General features: G+C 35.4%; 4 protein-coding genes across 6 annotated transcripts; 2 read left to right on the forward strand and 2 right to left on the reverse strand.

Annotated features, from left to right (window-relative positions):
* Nucleotide 1: 1 nt before the first annotated feature.
* On the reverse strand, nt 2-3,490 carry LOC116291097 (transmembrane emp24 domain-containing protein 10). 2 transcript variants are annotated; one of them, XM_031698215.2, is made up of 6 exons: nt 3,289-3,490; nt 3,008-3,108; nt 1,751-1,871; nt 1,338-1,414; nt 688-814; nt 2-136 (listed from the first exon to the last, which is right to left on the reverse strand). In XM_031698215.2, exons 2-6 carry the CDS (start codon nt 3,086-3,088, stop codon nt 18-20), a joined length of 525 nt encoding a protein of 174 aa, XP_031554075.1. In that variant the 5' UTR covers nt 3,089-3,108; nt 3,289-3,490; the 3' UTR covers nt 2-17. The 2 variants fall into 2 exon arrangements, with proteins under 2 accessions (XP_031554075.1, XP_031554074.1); XM_031698214.2 differs by lacking the exon at nt 3,289-3,490 and having other exon boundaries at nt 3,008-3,256.
* An 83-nt stretch (nt 3,491-3,573) lies between these two features.
* On the forward strand, nt 3,574-6,212 carry LOC116291098 (transmembrane emp24 domain-containing protein 10). The gene is made up of 5 exons (XM_031698216.1): nt 3,574-3,860; nt 3,964-4,075; nt 4,393-4,469; nt 5,080-5,206; nt 5,423-6,212. Exons 1-5 carry the CDS (start codon nt 3,675-3,677, stop codon nt 5,542-5,544), a joined length of 624 nt encoding a protein of 207 aa, XP_031554076.1. The 5' UTR covers nt 3,574-3,674; the 3' UTR covers nt 5,545-6,212.
* Nucleotides 6,213-6,770: 558 nt separating this feature from the next.
* On the forward strand, nt 6,771-11,606 carry LOC116291107 (V-type proton ATPase subunit D). Of its 2 annotated transcripts, none has more exons than XM_089024179.1 (10): nt 6,771-6,920; nt 6,998-7,115; nt 7,208-7,287; nt 7,869-7,936; nt 8,654-8,698; nt 9,012-9,115; nt 9,475-9,541; nt 10,224-10,302; nt 10,374-10,456; nt 10,728-10,961. In XM_089024179.1, exons 1-10 carry the CDS (start codon nt 6,880-6,882, stop codon nt 10,820-10,822), a joined length of 780 nt encoding a protein of 259 aa, XP_088880305.1. In that variant the 5' UTR covers nt 6,771-6,879; the 3' UTR covers nt 10,823-10,961. The 2 variants fall into 2 exon arrangements, with proteins under 2 accessions (XP_088880305.1, XP_031554086.1); XM_031698226.2 differs by lacking the exon at nt 10,728-10,961 and adding an exon at nt 10,997-11,606 and having other exon boundaries at nt 6,772-6,920.
* On the reverse strand, nt 11,307-15,216 carry LOC116291108 (arpin). The gene is made up of 6 exons (XM_031698227.2): nt 15,008-15,216; nt 14,659-14,749; nt 14,004-14,136; nt 13,074-13,286; nt 12,471-12,625; nt 11,307-11,876 (listed from the first exon to the last, which is right to left on the reverse strand). Exons 1-6 carry the CDS (start codon nt 15,118-15,120, stop codon nt 11,868-11,870), a joined length of 714 nt encoding a protein of 237 aa, XP_031554087.1. The 5' UTR covers nt 15,121-15,216; the 3' UTR covers nt 11,307-11,867.
* Nucleotides 15,217-15,639: the final 423 nt, after the last annotated feature.

The raw sequence follows: 15,639 nt of genomic DNA on the forward strand, positions 1-15,639 counted from the left end.
TTGTCGTATTGTGGTTATTATATGAGTTTCTTGGAAGAAAAGAATCTATGCAGGTAGATGAGTTGTCCAGCAGTTAACGCCACTAACAGGAAACTAAGAAATGTTCCTAGGTATAATATGTGACCACTGGTGGATTCTGGGTTGGAAGAAAATTACAAAAAAAAGTGTATTAGTTTCACATTTCTTTTTACATTCATCAGAAAAAGTACAATGCAAAAGAATATCAAGGGTGCATCCAGCCAAAAAATTTTGGGGGGGGGGGGGGGGGCTAATTGAGTTTTGTCCTTCAACACAACAGAAAACAATTAAAAAAAGCATCTAATTCTTCAGGGTTTTTTTTCTGCTGAGGGGGGGGGGGGGGGCTTCAGTCACCCATTGCACCCCCCTGATCTGCCCTTGAATATGATATGTATGTAGTCGCTTTAAATTTTATTGATACCCTGAAATCCTCTTTTGGCTGTTCAATTAGATAGCACGTGGCTAACTAGAATTTAGAGTGTTAGGTTTTGTCAGGTATGGAAAACTGAAAACCCAGAGGATAACCCTCGATTCAAGGGAGAAATCCAAAAAACTCTGTTCACGTATGATATTTAGTCCAATTAAACCCAAGACCCCAGAGGTGCGAGGCTAGTGCACTACCTGCTAAACTACCCTTGATTCTCAAGGGTGCTAATAACATTAACTTACCATTAGCTATGTGCCGTTCATCCCCTTTAACGATGAGCCAACCAAAACTCTTAATAAGATCTTGGGACATGTCAGACAGTCTCATCACATTTGCTTCCTCAGGAGCAAGTTTTTGGGCTGTGGCAATCTATTAACAAATACAAAGTTTAAAACTCAAGACTCAGTTTCAGAAAATATTAATGCCTCCTAAAATGAGAAGGAAATATCTCATTTAGGAAATATGAAATAATGAAGATGGAAATGGAGAAACATGAGTAAAAATTGCTGCATTCCTTCATTACAAACTCATTTACTCAGCCTTAGCCTTATATTAGCTTTAGAATATCCAATGATAAATACCAATAATAGAACTATCTGGAATTCGCTTGACTGGTCACGAAGCAATGATTTCAAGTCAAGGTTGAACTTGATGAATAAAAGAATCAAGTTCAGTCTCGACTTCAAACCATTGTTTTGTGGTCAGTCAAGCGAATTTGGGATAGGTCTACTGTAAGATAAGGAATACACAACTTCAAAGACACACTTTGAAATTCCATGGGCTTTTCAATGAATATTCTTAAAATTGAGCTATGAACTTGAGAGGATTTGAAACCGAAGTATTTTTTTACATATAGCATAACATGGTGTAAGAGCACTATGAATGTACTTACATCTTTGTAGTCCTTTGTTTCAAAACCAAGAAATACATTTAGTGACACGATACGATCAGCTCCACTTCCTGCTGGGGCTAAAAAGCAGCATAAAAATTATACCTAACTTTTCCCAAAAATTATTTCTACCATCATCCCATTTCCATTAGAATACAGCACCAAATGATATCAGTCTGCCAATAGTCTATTGGTATACCAGTTGCATACTTTTCCCACAATCCAAATCCCTCTTTCTTAAATTTTAACTGCCGCCAGTCAAGATTTATAAAGTATACCGACTGATGATTTTCGATTGGTGGCAGCAAAAAAAAAATTCTAGTGTGCAGCTTCCAACTATCAAGTTCATAAAATATTGAAAACTGCAATAAGAAATTTTAGTGAAACAGTCAATCATGTTTATATTGCTCATTTACCTTTATTTTCAAAGCAGATTTCCATAACCCCATCAAAATCAAACGTAAATGCAAACTTTCCCTTATCAGCATTATCCTTGTTGTAAAGCAGATCATTAACATCAGGGCGTGCATCTTTGATCTAAAGCAAAAAATTCCAGTTTCTGGTCTTTGTTGTATAGTTTCCATGTTACCTGTTATCTATATCTTCCCTGCACCAGATGGTGTATAGGGCCTTTATATCGTTTCCATAAGAAAGAGTTTTAATTTGCTAAATTATAGTTTATAGTTTCCATAAGAAAGAGTTTTCATTTGCTAAATTATAGTTTATAGTTTCCATAAGAAAGAAAGAGTTTTCATTTAATTGCTAAATTCCTTGACACTCAATCAATCAATCAATCAATCAATCAATCTTTATTGTGCTCAATAGTTTACAGATATAAATAATAATAGTTGAAATTGCAGGTGATAAGAGCACAGCCAATTAGAAATAGCAATAGCTAATCGAGCTAAGTGGCTGGGCCATGCAGAGAAAATCTATTTGTTGCTGATTGACTAAAGCAATGGATAAGACAAGACAAGACAAAAACAAAAGACGACAAGACAAGATAAGCCAGTGAAAAGACAAGAAAGACATTAGACAAGACAAAATGGGCTGTGCTCCTATCAGCTGGACTAGAAGTGCATCATAGAACTATCAATAATAAATCAAAACCATTCATTCATTCTTCTGTTCATTTTTCTTCATGTAATGGTAGATAATGCAATGACTATCAAAAATATTAATGTAAAAATCCACCTTGAAAATACAGGCTATAAAAACTTCTACAAGTTATAAAATAAATTGTAATATTAGTAAATGCATGGGGAAAGAAATATCCATTTTCATTCATTCATTCACTCATTCATTCCATTTGATTTACATTGAAACAAAATAAACCCTTATAACTAAATTTCTATAAACTGTGTAAATAAAAGGGCTCTTCTCTCTCGAATTGAATGCAATTTACATCTACCATGCTCGAATTAGAGCATGGGATTGAAAGGATGGGTAATTTTCATTGGGAATTACTTCATTTTTTTCCCACTTCAATAACTTTTCTTCCTCCTACCAAACTTTTAAGTAAATATCTTTTAAGTTTTGGTTTCTAAGTTAAAACTTACGTTAAATAAAACATAATTTATATGTCAAACTACTACTGTATCAACAATGAGATATTTTTACGTTTTTAAAAATATTAAAGAACATCATCTGATACAAATTCTACTACAACTTACCGTTAATTTAACTGCATAACGATCATTGTGTGAAACATAATATTCTCCTTTCACTGGTATGTCATTCTTAGCGCCATCCATGAAACATTTCTTTGTGTTAGCTTTGAGAGCAAAGGAAATGGACTGAACAAGCTGGCTTGTAATACAGATAATTAAAAATACAGCCAACTGGATTGAACGAGGAACTCTCATGATGAAACAGTAGCATATGAAGCAGCTTTTTCACTAAGAAACGTGATGTTCGCTCTAATAACTGGTACTAAAAGAATGAGAAATCTTACCTGCTCAAGAAACAAAGGCATCCCAAGAATTACATGTTGAGGAGCAGAAACCTAACAAACTTGGTAAAACTGCTCAAAAAAATCATCTCAACCAACAGGCACATTCAATGCATTCCAAAATAATTGCTTTTTTCTTGAAATATTTCTGTTTTAGGCGTGATTTTTTTGCAAGACATCGCCAAACACTTTTTTCCACTTTCGTCCGCCATTTTGGAATTTAATAATGTGTTGGGCTACCTGTGTTATGATAGAGCCCGCGTGGTAGTAGGTCAGTGGAGTGTTTCAATATCCCGGATGTGTGTCTTTGCGGTTCTTCTGCCACGTCGCTGCCATCTTGGAAGCGAAAAATCACTCTAAAAACGTACAGAAGTTCTCCTCCTTCCACCATGAAGTCTCTTATATTCTCTCTACTCTGTTTAGTTATCTGTGATGTTATTTTATTGGTTAGTTCGTTGTCATTTACGCTTCCTTCGGGCTCGAGAAAGTGTCTGAAAGAAGACGTCCACAAGGATGTCTTGGTGACTGGAGAGTACAAGCTATCCGAGGCTCCTCATCAGAAAACACATCTCAAGGTAGGTTGATTTTGATACCTGCAGAAGACTAAGGAGATCCATGTCTGCTGCTCGTGTCTGTGTAGCTAGAGCCGGTATCTAACGCAGTGTTATTGGGCATTAGGTCACGGAGTCCACAGGCCACGTCTTGTACTCAAAAGATGACGCTACAAAAGGGAAGTTTGCCTTTACTACAGATGATTATGAGATGTATGAAGTATGTTTTGAAAGTGAAGGTACGTAGCCTAACCTGTGTTGTAATCATTTCTTTTGTAAGGTATTGCTTAGATGCTGAAGATAGGTCTGCCAGACATACGCATGGGGAATTTGTTGTACACGTAGAATGCTTATCCACAGCTGTTTTCCTAAACAAAGCACACGCTTCTTTATTAGTTCAGATACATTGACTTTATACTTAAATAAAATAAATTTAATTTTTCGGAAATGGGAAGTCTCATTTCTGGACTTTTAACTGTGAAATCAATGGAGTGGATACAGAGATAATGAATTTGATTGAATATTAACATTCGTGTTTTAAAACATGTTTCTTTAGCTAGCACTAGTGGTGGAAGTGACAGAGAAATCTTTGTAAACATTAAACATGGTGTTGAAGCCAAGAACTATGAAGATGTAAGTATATCACCTATTTGGTAAAAATAGGTAAGGCCAAACAAAAAAATAAGTGTGTTTCCTGTTGCACGACTGATACTAATTTTCTTGCTGTTTGCCAACCCTAATATTTTTTTCATTCCCAAATGCACCACAGGGTTCCCAGTAAGCTCATTTCCACTGTTGTATCAGTAAAAATCTGACCTGCCGACCCCAATTATTTTTCTCATGCAACAGGAAACACTTATTTTTTTGTTTGGCCTTACCTATTTACCAAAAACTCGGTAACAAGATTGTAAAGTGGGAAAGAGGATAGGATTTCTACAAGATTGTCTTACCTGTACGTTATGTCAGCATTGGTGCAATTTAACTAAAGATTTCTAATTAGGATCCATTGTTAATGGCACCAGAAAGACTGCCATGTTTTTGTCTTTTGACTCTTGGAATGTTTGCAACTCATCAATGTATAGTAATCCACTGACCAAGCATTACCTGTATGGCTAACTAACTACCTTCTACCTCTATCCATCAACAAACTTTCTTCAAGCAAAATGGATTATGCATACATAGTACACCTTCACAAAAAATAGATATATGTGTGCACTCAAAAATTAATTGTGCTTTTTTGTAGCTTGGAAAAGCAGAAAAGCTTAAGCCAATGGAAATAGAACTTAAGAGAATGGAAGACTTAGCAGATGCAATTGTTAATGACTTTGCTTATATGAGACAAAGAGAACAAGAGATGAGAGATACTAATGGTAAGAAAATTTACTACAATTATATCTGAAGAAATACTAGTATATGTAGTATATTGCCCCTACCCACCCCACCAAAAATTGTTGCATTTGTAGGCAGGTTTTATTCAACACAGCTCTGCCAAATTTAAGGATAGTTAAGTTAATTAACACAATCTTGAAATCTACTGCCCTTAAAAAAAATTATGTATGCTAAAGTATATTTTACTTTTCTTTCAGAATCAACAAACTCCCGAGTGTTATATTTCTCAGTGTTCTCTATTCTCTGCTTGTTTGGACTGGCAACATGGCAGTTATTCTACTTAAGAAGATTCTTTATCGCCAAGAAATTAATTGAATAGAAACATCCATTCCAGCGTGATGCCATTTTTAATAATATAATACATCCTTTTGAAGCACAAAGCATCTCTTGTTAGATTTTTCTTTTGTAATGCCCTCTTAGCCTCACTTGGGTGCTTTGTGCATGACTAGTAAAGAGTGATGTATGATGTGTCATATATATGGCAGCGTTCCTATCAGTATGGCCAGCAAAATGAGATACTATCATCATGAACTTTCATTCTCATTCATTCTCCAAGCTGGACATAGAAACACCTAATCATTTCCCTACAACCAGGCTGAAAATAACTGTCGGTCATTGGTCCTTAGATTATTATATCACATTAAAAAGGTTTTCCAAAATAACTAGAGGTTGTTTCTTTCCAAGGGAAAAACATCTTGCGATAATTTCTTCATCTTTTCATTGTCACTGTTTATTTCTGCAAATACAGTCTCTCTTGGAATCTGTATCAAATGAGTCTCTCAGCCTGTGAATATATAAAGGGAATTTCTCAGACATTAATATAGGTAGATATTAATCCTATTGTTTTCTTACATCTACTTCTATATACTTATATCTCATAATTACTTTATGAGACAACATTAAACAATAGCTTTTGGTTTCACAGGCTAAGTGCTATCTACAACTTAAAATAATTTTCTAAAGCAATAAAGTATCCTCGGATTATAATTCTCCTTTGTCATGTTTTCTTTTGCTAATAGATTAGATTTACATCTTTTTTTTTTTATCAAGAAAAAAATTATTCTAAACAATAAATATTGTCAATTCTAAGCTATATATTCTAGACTCGAAAACCAAAGCATGAAAAGAAATAAAATATTTAAACAGAATTAGTGAACTTGTTCTATTCAGTGATGGGGCCTTATGTAATATATACAGTATGAGTGACACGAATACTGTAGATTACTTACCAAACGTATAGGTTAGTTTCTTTGTGTTTCGCTAAAATTTTCAAGATAAAAGTGAATCTGGCTAAGAAAATCCATCTTAATGTTTATGCAAATGAACACAGTTTTGTATCAGATTTACAACACTCTTCACGGTCATGATTTCTGTTGTGTTTTCCTCATGAATTATTAATGAGTTTGATAAGTAAGTTTATTAAGTTGTATTAAATATTTAGATCCCAAGCTTTGGTATTGGTCCAAATATTTTGACATCTCTAACATATGTATTCATTTTTTTATGGCTGGTCTTGCTGTGGCGATATCATAGGCTTGGTTACAAATTCATTTGGAATTCCGAAGCCCATCCGAAAATAGACCGACCTTAGTCGATCACCCACATATTCTTTCACATATAGGAATTTCTTGACAATTTTTCTTCCTCTTAAAAAATGTCAGGAAAAGATAGACTTAACGTTTTCCCATCTAGAATGTAAGTACATTTTAAGTATATAATTCCTAATGCATTTAGAAAATTAAAAGATGCTAAAATCTTCGATCAAAACTCAGGGCTTTGACCGTGATGAAGGCACGACTCAAGGGAGCCCAGAAAGGACACAGTTTACTAAAGAAAAAAGCCGATGCCTTAACTTTACGATTCAGAAAGATCTTAAAGAAGATAATAGAGGTAAATATCTTGATTATTCTACACATCTAAGTCTTGTGTGTCTACTCATTTCTTAAAAACGTTTTTTAAATCATTTTGTTATCTTTCATGAGACCAAACATTTGATGGGTGAAATCATGAAGGAAGCGACTTTTTCCCTAGCAGAAGCCAATTTTGCTGCAGGAGATTTCAGGTATTTATATATTTAGTATTGTTACGAATGGTTTTGTTATGTTTCACTCCTATTATGAGAAAAATTCCCCTTTAAATCCAATCGTAGTTATAAACAACAGCTAGTCACATGACTTCTCATGTCATACTAACTAATGAAAATGCCAGTCTTCATAAATATGGCATTTAGAAAAAACTTAGGATATTCAGTCACATAAATAATTGTGTATTATATCATATCTCATTCAGTGGCATTGTGAATTTTTGACAATGGGACTGGGGGGATGGGGGTACCATTTTCCTGCCAATACATGAGTAAAAAAAACGTCCTTTTTTCACGAGGGTAGCACTTAATAGCCAATGGCTAACAAACCTATGGCCCTCATTCCGTGATCGAATTGGAATTTAGGAGTTGATTTTTGCGGAGGGAGGAAAACTGGAGAACCCAGAAAACCCTTGACGCACATGAGAGAACCAACAAACAACTCTACTTATATACAACACTGAACCCGGCGGGACTTGAACTCAGGTCACATTGATGAGAGGCGAGTGCTCACACCGCTACACCACCTGTGCTTCCCAGTAATCCTTTGTTTATTTTAGTACTGGTGTGTTGGAGAACGTTGACAAAGCTCAAACCAAGATCAGAATGAGGAAGGATAATGTAGCAGGTACTGCTATTCATCCCTACCCTACCCTCCCTAACCTCATGCAAAGTTAGTCACCTTACTTTCATGTAAACAGCCTCTTTCTCACCAACACCATTTGTGCTTGTACCTAGTCAAGCTAGTCCAAAATGCATTACGTTCTCTGTTAGGTCCATTGAGTGTCATATTGATCTGGAAAAAAGCCATTTTACGATTAATTATATTTTTATATTGTATCCTATTTATGTCAAGTCCCTGTAAAGAATTATCTTGGAGGCAAGGCTAATAGGATAATACAAAAAAATCACACTTTTCTCAAAGGAATATTGGCATTTCTTTTGTATTTTCCTGTTAGCATCACATCCATGAAAACTTTTGAAGGGGGTCTATGGTCATGAGAAAACTATCATGAGCAGTGCCAAGAAACTTGTTTTTGATAAGGACATAATATTAATTTATAATAGTAAATGGGGAGCTAGTCACCTACAGCTATAGATACACGGTGCAACATTGAGTGCAATGTTGCATGCAATTTAGGTAGCTAGCCATGACACACAACACAATTTGTTGCGTGCAATGTTGCTGAAGTAGAGAACTATCCTACTTCAGCAACATTGCCTGCAATGCTGCACACAATGTTGAACCATGTGTCTGTGCCTTACTAACCCCTAGGGAAAAATACCCAAATGAATAAAAACAGCAATGATGATACTAATAAAGTTTCCAAACTTACATTTTTAGGTGTCCAGTTACCAATTTTTGAAGCCCATTCTGATGGGACCAATAGTAAGTTTGCTGATATTTAGAGGGTGGGGCCTTCTAAAAATCTTAATTTCCATTGAGGGTGAAACTGTTTTATCTTCATGAAAACTGTTTCCTAAATGACTAACAGGAGGGTCATAAATTTCTGAGTGAAAGGGAGGGCTACAACCATTTTTAAAAAAAGGTTTGCTAGCCAAAAGTTTGAATTTTGATGCTTGAAAACTTGAGATTCCCAGGCAAATTTTCAGTCAAATTTAAGATTGTGCTGATATGATCTAATTTAGATTCAGATTTAAAACAATAATTATAACATTCATTATTGCATGGTGTTTTACAGGTTATGAGTTGACAGGATTATCAAGAGGAGGTCAACAAGTGAGCAAATGCCAGGAGGTGTATGGAAAGGCTGTAAAGCTTCTTGTGGAGCTGGCATCATTGCAGGTCAGACTTCAAGTCCATCATCGTTGCACATATAGGTCTACTAATAGACCCATCTTAGACCATGTTTCATTCATTCTCTTGAGAATAAGATTCTTTGTTTATGTTGTATTCATATTTGTGTCTCATGTCTGATGTTTGTCTCATGCACAACTATTTAAAAAAAGAAGTGATAATCTAGGGAATGACACATGGTGTGAAAAGAAAAAATATTACGCCCAAAATATAAACATAAGTTCCCCTAAAATATATGATTGCAGATTTTCATATTTCTAAATCAGATGTTTTGATGTATTCCTACCTTAAATCCTCTTGCACTTTCATTGTTGGACCCAATATTTCAAGTCATTTTTCATTTTCAGACAGCATTCATAACTCTGGATGAAGCCATCAAGGTTACCAACCGTAGGGTGAATGCTATTGAGCATGGTAAGTAGCCTGTACAAAGTCACTTCACCTCTCTCGCTGGGGGGTGGGGTGGTTGGGAGACTGTTCTTACGCTGCAGGGGAAGGGGTGAGATTAGCTATACACAAGCTTTGTAAGCATTAGATAATATATAGAGATAATTCAGATACTTAGGTACAGAGTTGATGAGTGTGTTGTTAATTGAAGGTGTTCTTCTCGTTCTTCTCCTTTTCAAGTCCTCAGGAAAAAATCCTTATTTTCTTGACTGATGTTTTTGAGCATCATTTTCAGAATTCCAATAGAGTGCACATCACAATAAACCCTTGAAAAAGTACTAAAACTAAAAATTGAGAAAAGTACAAAACCCTTTGTAATGATAGACTATAATTGTTTAAGAAGCACTAATAGACCTTATTATTTTGTTGTGGTGTAATGTTTTATTTATCATTACAGACCAGGTGTCATTCCCAAGAGTAATATTTCTTTGTTTAATGGTAGCACATGAGAAGACACATGAATGTGGTTATAATAAAAAATCTTATTCTCAAGTGAATGATATGTGGCTATTTGTATAATGATAAGCATTTTACCACAACAATAAGGTGTATTAGCATGAACTAATTAGAACTTTTTCATGAATTTTTTTATGTGCACTAAGAAACATTAGAGAAACAATTCTTTATTAACTGTGCTTCAATTTTGTAGTCATCATTCCCAGAATAGAAGCCACAATCAGTTATATTCTTGGTGAATTAGATGAACGGGAAAGAGAAGAATTTTACAGGTAAGAAAGATCATAATAATGATATATTTATATTATTTATAGTTTATAATCATGTACATTTTTTAATCAAGGTTGAAGAAAATCCAGGAGAAAAAAAAGGCAATAAAAGAGAAGGCAGAAAAAGCAAAAATCGAAAAAGGAATCCTTGAAGCAGGTAAGTTAGCATTATCTTGTTTTTTAATCAATCAAACCATTCTTCTTTTATGCAGGCAGCAGCACTAAATGGCCAGTGACTAGTGTTGTCCTCATTTAATGATCAAATTGGAATTTAGAAGTTGCTGTTTGTGGAGGAATAAAAACTGGAGAACCCAGAGAAAAGTTTTCAAAGCACAGGAGAGAAACAACTAGAAACTCTCTTCATATCATGCACCAGCTATAAAATTAATTTTCAATAGTTTTCGATTCCTTCACATATTTTTTAAAAGTGAAAAATGTCGACCAAGATCATCTTGTTGAAAAAAGCATTCAAAACCATTTCAACTCCTGCTCTACAGCCACAGGTCTTTTCTTAGTTCAATAAACAGGATGCATTGTGGGTACAAACCACACCATATAAGTCATGATGAACAAAAAATGTTTGCACCCAAGGTAGACCACAATGCATTCTGTTTATCAAACTCATAGAAGGCCTATTACTGGTCTCAAAATGTCATCCAAAGTTATTTACTTTTTGAATTTTATTTTTATTCCTTAGAACATGCACCAAATATGTTAGATGATAATGAAGATGAAGACTTATTGTTTACCTAGTGATTTCTGACTATCCTAGAAAATAGCATTAGGGACCATCAAATATTAATTGAAGATGCATGGGCAACAATTAAGGTGTCCCTCCCCTCCCCCCCCCCCCCCCCCCCCCTTAAATTTTAGTTTCCCAAATTTTCCAAGACCCCTGAAAATGAACAAGTTTTCAAGTCGAAATTTTCAATCCCACTTTTTCACCCATCCCCCCTCTAATAAATATCTAATGGTCTCTTTATCTTTTACATCACAATTTTGAAAACTTAGGTTCAATTGTATTCTTTATTATGTAAGTATACATAATATGATATCATTATACAAAGAAAACAATACTGATGGTAGTATTAGTGGTTTTTCTAGGGTATGTGAATCATACATCTATATTAAATTATAAATTAAATCATAACTAAAGATTTTTGTCAAGCATTCAATACTTGTACAGTTGTTACTAAAAACTTTGAAGGGGAAAAACTTGGGGAATGTCTTTGGAAATATAAAAATTAAAACTATAGTCTATTGATTAATAATTCCTTGTCAATAAAATCAAGAATTGCTTCATTTCATTTTTTTGTGTGATTAAATTTTATGTGTTTTAACTTCTGGCAGTTATATTAGCAAATGCTCATTTTAATATTTGTTCACCATGAAATAAAGCTGTGGAAAATGTCTGTTTTAAACGATTTGTTATTTATACATTATGTTAGTTACCTAATACCAATTTTGAGCTGGAAAAGCTTGACATAGGTTGATAGTGATCTTGGGAGTGTCCAACATGCTGACAGCCAGTACATCAACAGAGTCTGTCCATGACTTCAAATGATGTCTCAGTCATCCTTGAAAGTATCAAAATTGTGATTAAATTGATTTCAAACCCTTGAACAACCTCTGGGCAGATCAAAGTCAGGTCTCAGCTAACTAGCAGATATATTATTATTGAAACTTAGCATGTTTTTCCTTAGGAAGCCTGAAGAAAAATCCTCAAATCAAGGGAGAGACCTAACAAGCTGTACTCACATATGGGACCAATCATTTCTTACTGCTGGGAGGGGGGTTTGTGGAAAACAGGATAGCCCCTCATAACGTTTTGATGGTCCACCCCTAGATCCCAATTTTTTTCTGGAAGCCCACCCCCAGAGCCTAAATTTTTTGGATGCCTACCCCCCTCAATTCCACCAGCCCTCTCTCCCAGCTAAAAAATGATCGGTCCCTATTGTCAGGGAATCAAACCTGAGACCCCAGAGGTGAGAGGCGAGTGCACTACTACTACACCAAATTTGATTCATCAAACCTTAGTGCAATTCAGAACACCCCACAGCACAGCAAGTAATAAGTTTATGGAAATTCTAAACTACTTCTTATGAGTTTTCACCACAAATAAATTTTCATGACATTTATCATGAATTTTGTTAACGTTGAAATAGACTTACCCATTCATCGTCCTCAACACCTTCTTGCTGGTCTTGTGGTTCTGATTCTTGACCCTTGTGAGACATGACTTTATCAGTCCAAGATGTGCCTGTCTTCTCACCTCCAGAATAGTTTGATACTGTAGAGTTTTGTTGGTTGAGCTTGGATAGCGAATCTGTGACAATATTTTTAAACAAAATAGAAAATTAAAGCAATTTTCTTACCTAATATTTTTTCAACTATAAAAACAATAATGAATAAATATATTTTATTAGTCTAGTCGTTCTAGCACTTTTGCACTAATTGGGGACACACTTCGCTCACACGCACTACCACTACAGTCAATATTCCATGCACACAACGCCCAACTCATATGTTGATTTTTACGGAGGGAGGAAACCAGAGAACCCTGAGAAAACCCTCATAGCATAGGAGAGAACAACACATCAAACAAACTCAATTCACATGTGACAACTGCAGAGCTTGAACCAGGGAGCCGACCTGTTGGACTCAGAGCGGTGAAAGATGATGCAAACGCCACCCATGCTACCCATAAAAGAATGTGTAGATGCGAGTGCACTACTGCTATACAACAGTTGATTCCCCTAGAGTGCTATACCTACCAATATATGGTCCTTTTCCTCTGGTGCGCAGTCTTACATGATTCCCTACATTCAACTCCATTTTTTCCAATTCATTCTCATCCCACCAAAATGAGACACAGTTTTTATATCCAGCTGCTTTACTTTCTGTTAAATCACTCAGCTCTTTTACAGTTACTTCTTTTATCACATCAGACAGGCTTAACTTGTCGGATTCTCCCACAGGACAAGTCTCTGGAAATAAGAAATTTGTTACAAGTTTGTTACAATTGTTGATACATTTGACATTTCGTTGTGAGAATTAATGATACTAACTATGGAGAGCAGGAGGGAGGGTATCCTCATATGCAGACTTCCTTTGGATTATCATGCAATGCTTCACTCCACACAAACAGGGTAAGGATTGAGGAAGAGAAGAGTTGGGTTTATTGCCATACCATTTTCATCTTTTTCTCATAGTGCATGAATGCAGCATTTTATATTGGCAAACACTCCTGCCCAAAGCTCTATCAACACATTTTTTGGTCATCCTACCGAGACATGGTCATCCTACTGCCCCTACCAACAACCTTCCAGAAACCTGTTAAAATGCTACCAACACCCTACCAACGTCCACCCAACACCTTACTAACACTCTATTGACACCTCTACCTATACCTTTCCAAAACCCTGTTAGCACTCAACCATCACTCTATTGACACCCTAGTAACAATCGGCTGACACCCTAACAACACCCCATGGACAACCATTCTACACCCTACCAACACCCTACTGAACACCCTTGAAAATGGTACCATAAACCTACAGACAGCCAACCCGTTTCCAAACAAAGACTGCAATTTGAGTCTAGCTTATAAATTGTAACTACTTCCACTCTCCATCTACTTTTTGTAGGGTGCTTTGCACACCCTTGATTAATCTTCATAAAGAAAAAATTAAGATAAAACTTACTGTAAGAAGACATTAGATAACCTGTACTGACTTTCTTAGTTTCCCCAAAGTTGGGTTCAATTTCCTTTCCAGTTGAGTCAAACTTTCTCCTTGTAGCCCTGGCAACTGCTACATGGATGACAACATAGCACCACTAAAAAAATAAATATTAGCAGTTTATTACTCTCTTGTTTTCATTATTTTACAGTAAAGAGCTATTTCAAAAATAGGTTGGTAAAGGTTTTCTTGCATGTTGCAAGATGTTTACCAAGCTTGGAAATATGTATCATGGATCATATATATACCCTGCCAGCAGAGTCTCCCAGGCTTTAATCTTTCCCCCACATGCTTGTGGGAAATTAAAATGAGACTCTGCAAGCAGGGTAATGTAAATATTGTCAGCACAAAAGAAAATATACCTGAAAAACGTGCAGACAAAGTTGGAAAAAATTCCTTATTACTGTGACCAATTTGCTGATTGCATTCACTGATCGCTCATAGATGATAGTGCATTTGTGGCTTGAAGCAATGCACTAGCATGCACCATTACCTTCGCCAATTTTTTTTTAAAAAAGCTGTATGATAATAAAGATTGTAGTATTAAATTGTATATGTATACAGTGTATATATACACAGCTACTTGCATTTATTCTTGTGAGCCATATTTAATACTCACTTTATTCGCTCCAGAAGATTTATCTCTGACAGAATATCTTGACCTTCCTTGTATGTCTCCTTCGACCAAGACGCCTCCATTTTTAGCTCCACTTCAAACAAACATAAGGGTGAAGAAAAGATTACTTTTAAGTTAGAAACCTCTTCTGCTCGTTACTGAAACCACGTCTGCTAAAAGCCTTCTTAGATCAACAAAGAATAAAATATTCAAAGTCAATTCCAAATTCTATGGTCATCGTTCATTATCACATTTATTTCAATGTTGTGTGATTCAAGATGTGAACAGACGACAGTCGAGCTCATTTTTATTGTTTAGAAAAGAGGTATTTCCTGCATGACAGTACAAATACCTGCTGTCAAATTTGAAAACTTGTTGAGGATTCCACGCCGATTCCCGTTGTATCGCAGTGACAGGGATGGCTTCCAGTGGCTTGTTATCATATAACATATGAGCTCGACTCATTCTGGTGGATTTTTAAACTAAATCTAAGCTTAAAACAATAAGAAAATGAATTTCTTAGCACGAAATATAAGCTTATATAGTTTACTTTTGATTTATTTCACTTAGCTGATGCAAATATTGCCAGGCGTTCCACGTAATACCAGGCCCTCTCCGCCCAAACAAGCCATTAAAGTCGGTTCGCGCAAATTTGAGGTGATTTTTCGGCATTTGCTGTATAAAATACTTGATATTTGTGCTACGCATTTAAAGAATTGTTACTAGCTCGTTACTTTTGAAGAACGATCATGAAATAGGAAGTTTTGTAAGTTTTAAATTCTTTTAAAATATATTTGCGCACCTTTTTGCGCACGAATCCAATGAACATCACCTCGTCGACTACCACCCTAAGAAATCTTCCTATAAAACAGTTTTCCACATTTGCACAAAGAATTGGCTAAAATTTACGCAAATCAATAAGCAGGCTCTAAAAACTAGGAGAAATAAATTTTGCAGAACATTGAATTGATATTATTTTTGGAC

Source organism: Actinia tenebrosa, unplaced genomic scaffold, assembly GCF_029948245.1.
Source record: "Actinia tenebrosa isolate PJP-AT-01 unplaced genomic scaffold, QUT_ActTen_1.0 PGA_scaffold8__29_contigs__length_14323225, whole genome shotgun sequence".
Lineage (NCBI taxonomy): Eukaryota > Metazoa > Cnidaria > Anthozoa > Actiniaria > Actiniidae > Actinia > Actinia tenebrosa.

What these genes read in the sequence shown, in the direction of transcription:
- LOC116291097 (XM_031698214.2), bottom strand. Translation starts at nt 3,199, where the DNA reads ATGAGAGTTCCTCGTTCAATCCAGTTGGCTGTATTTTTAATTATCTGT. An exon ending in GTTATGCAGTTAAATTAACG is followed by an intron (nt 1,872 to 3,007) that starts GTAAGTTGTAGT and finishes TTTTTGCTTTAG; the next exon opens with ATCAAAGATGCACGCCCTGA. An exon ending in AAACAAAGGACTACAAAGAT is followed by an intron (nt 815 to 1,337) that starts GTAAGTACATTC and finishes ATTTGTTAATAG; the next exon opens with ATTGCCACAGCCCAAAAACT.
- LOC116291098 (XM_031698216.1), top strand. Translation starts at nt 3,675, where the DNA reads ATGAAGTCTCTTATATTCTCTCTACTCTGTTTAGTTATCTGTGATGTT. An exon ending in ATCAGAAAACACATCTCAAG is followed by an intron (nt 3,861 to 3,963) that starts GTAGGTTGATTT and finishes ATTGGGCATTAG; the next exon opens with GTCACGGAGTCCACAGGCCA. An exon ending in AGAGATGAGAGATACTAATG is followed by an intron (nt 5,207 to 5,422) that starts GTAAGAAAATTT and finishes CTTTTCTTTCAG; the next exon opens with AATCAACAAACTCCCGAGTG.
- LOC116291107 (XM_089024179.1), top strand. Translation starts at nt 6,880, where the DNA reads ATGTCAGGAAAAGATAGACTTAACGTTTTCCCATCTAGAAT. An exon ending in TGGAGCTGGCATCATTGCAG is followed by an intron (nt 9,116 to 9,474) that starts GTCAGACTTCAA and finishes TTTCATTTTCAG; the next exon opens with ACAGCATTCATAACTCTGGA. An exon ending in GAAAGAGAAGAATTTTACAG is followed by an intron (nt 10,303 to 10,373) that starts GTAAGAAAGATC and finishes TTTTTAATCAAG; the next exon opens with GTTGAAGAAAATCCAGGAGA.
- LOC116291108 (XM_031698227.2), bottom strand. Translation starts at nt 15,120, where the DNA reads ATGAGTCGAGCTCATATGTTATATGATAACAAGCCACTGGAAGCCATC. An exon ending in AATCTTCTGGAGCGAATAAA is followed by an intron (nt 14,137 to 14,658) that starts GTGAGTATTAAA and finishes TTATTTTTTTAG; the next exon opens with TGGTGCTATGTTGTCATCCA. An exon ending in TTATCTAATGTCTTCTTACA is followed by an intron (nt 13,287 to 14,003) that starts GTAAGTTTTATC and finishes TCTTATTTCCAG; the next exon opens with AGACTTGTCCTGTGGGAGAA.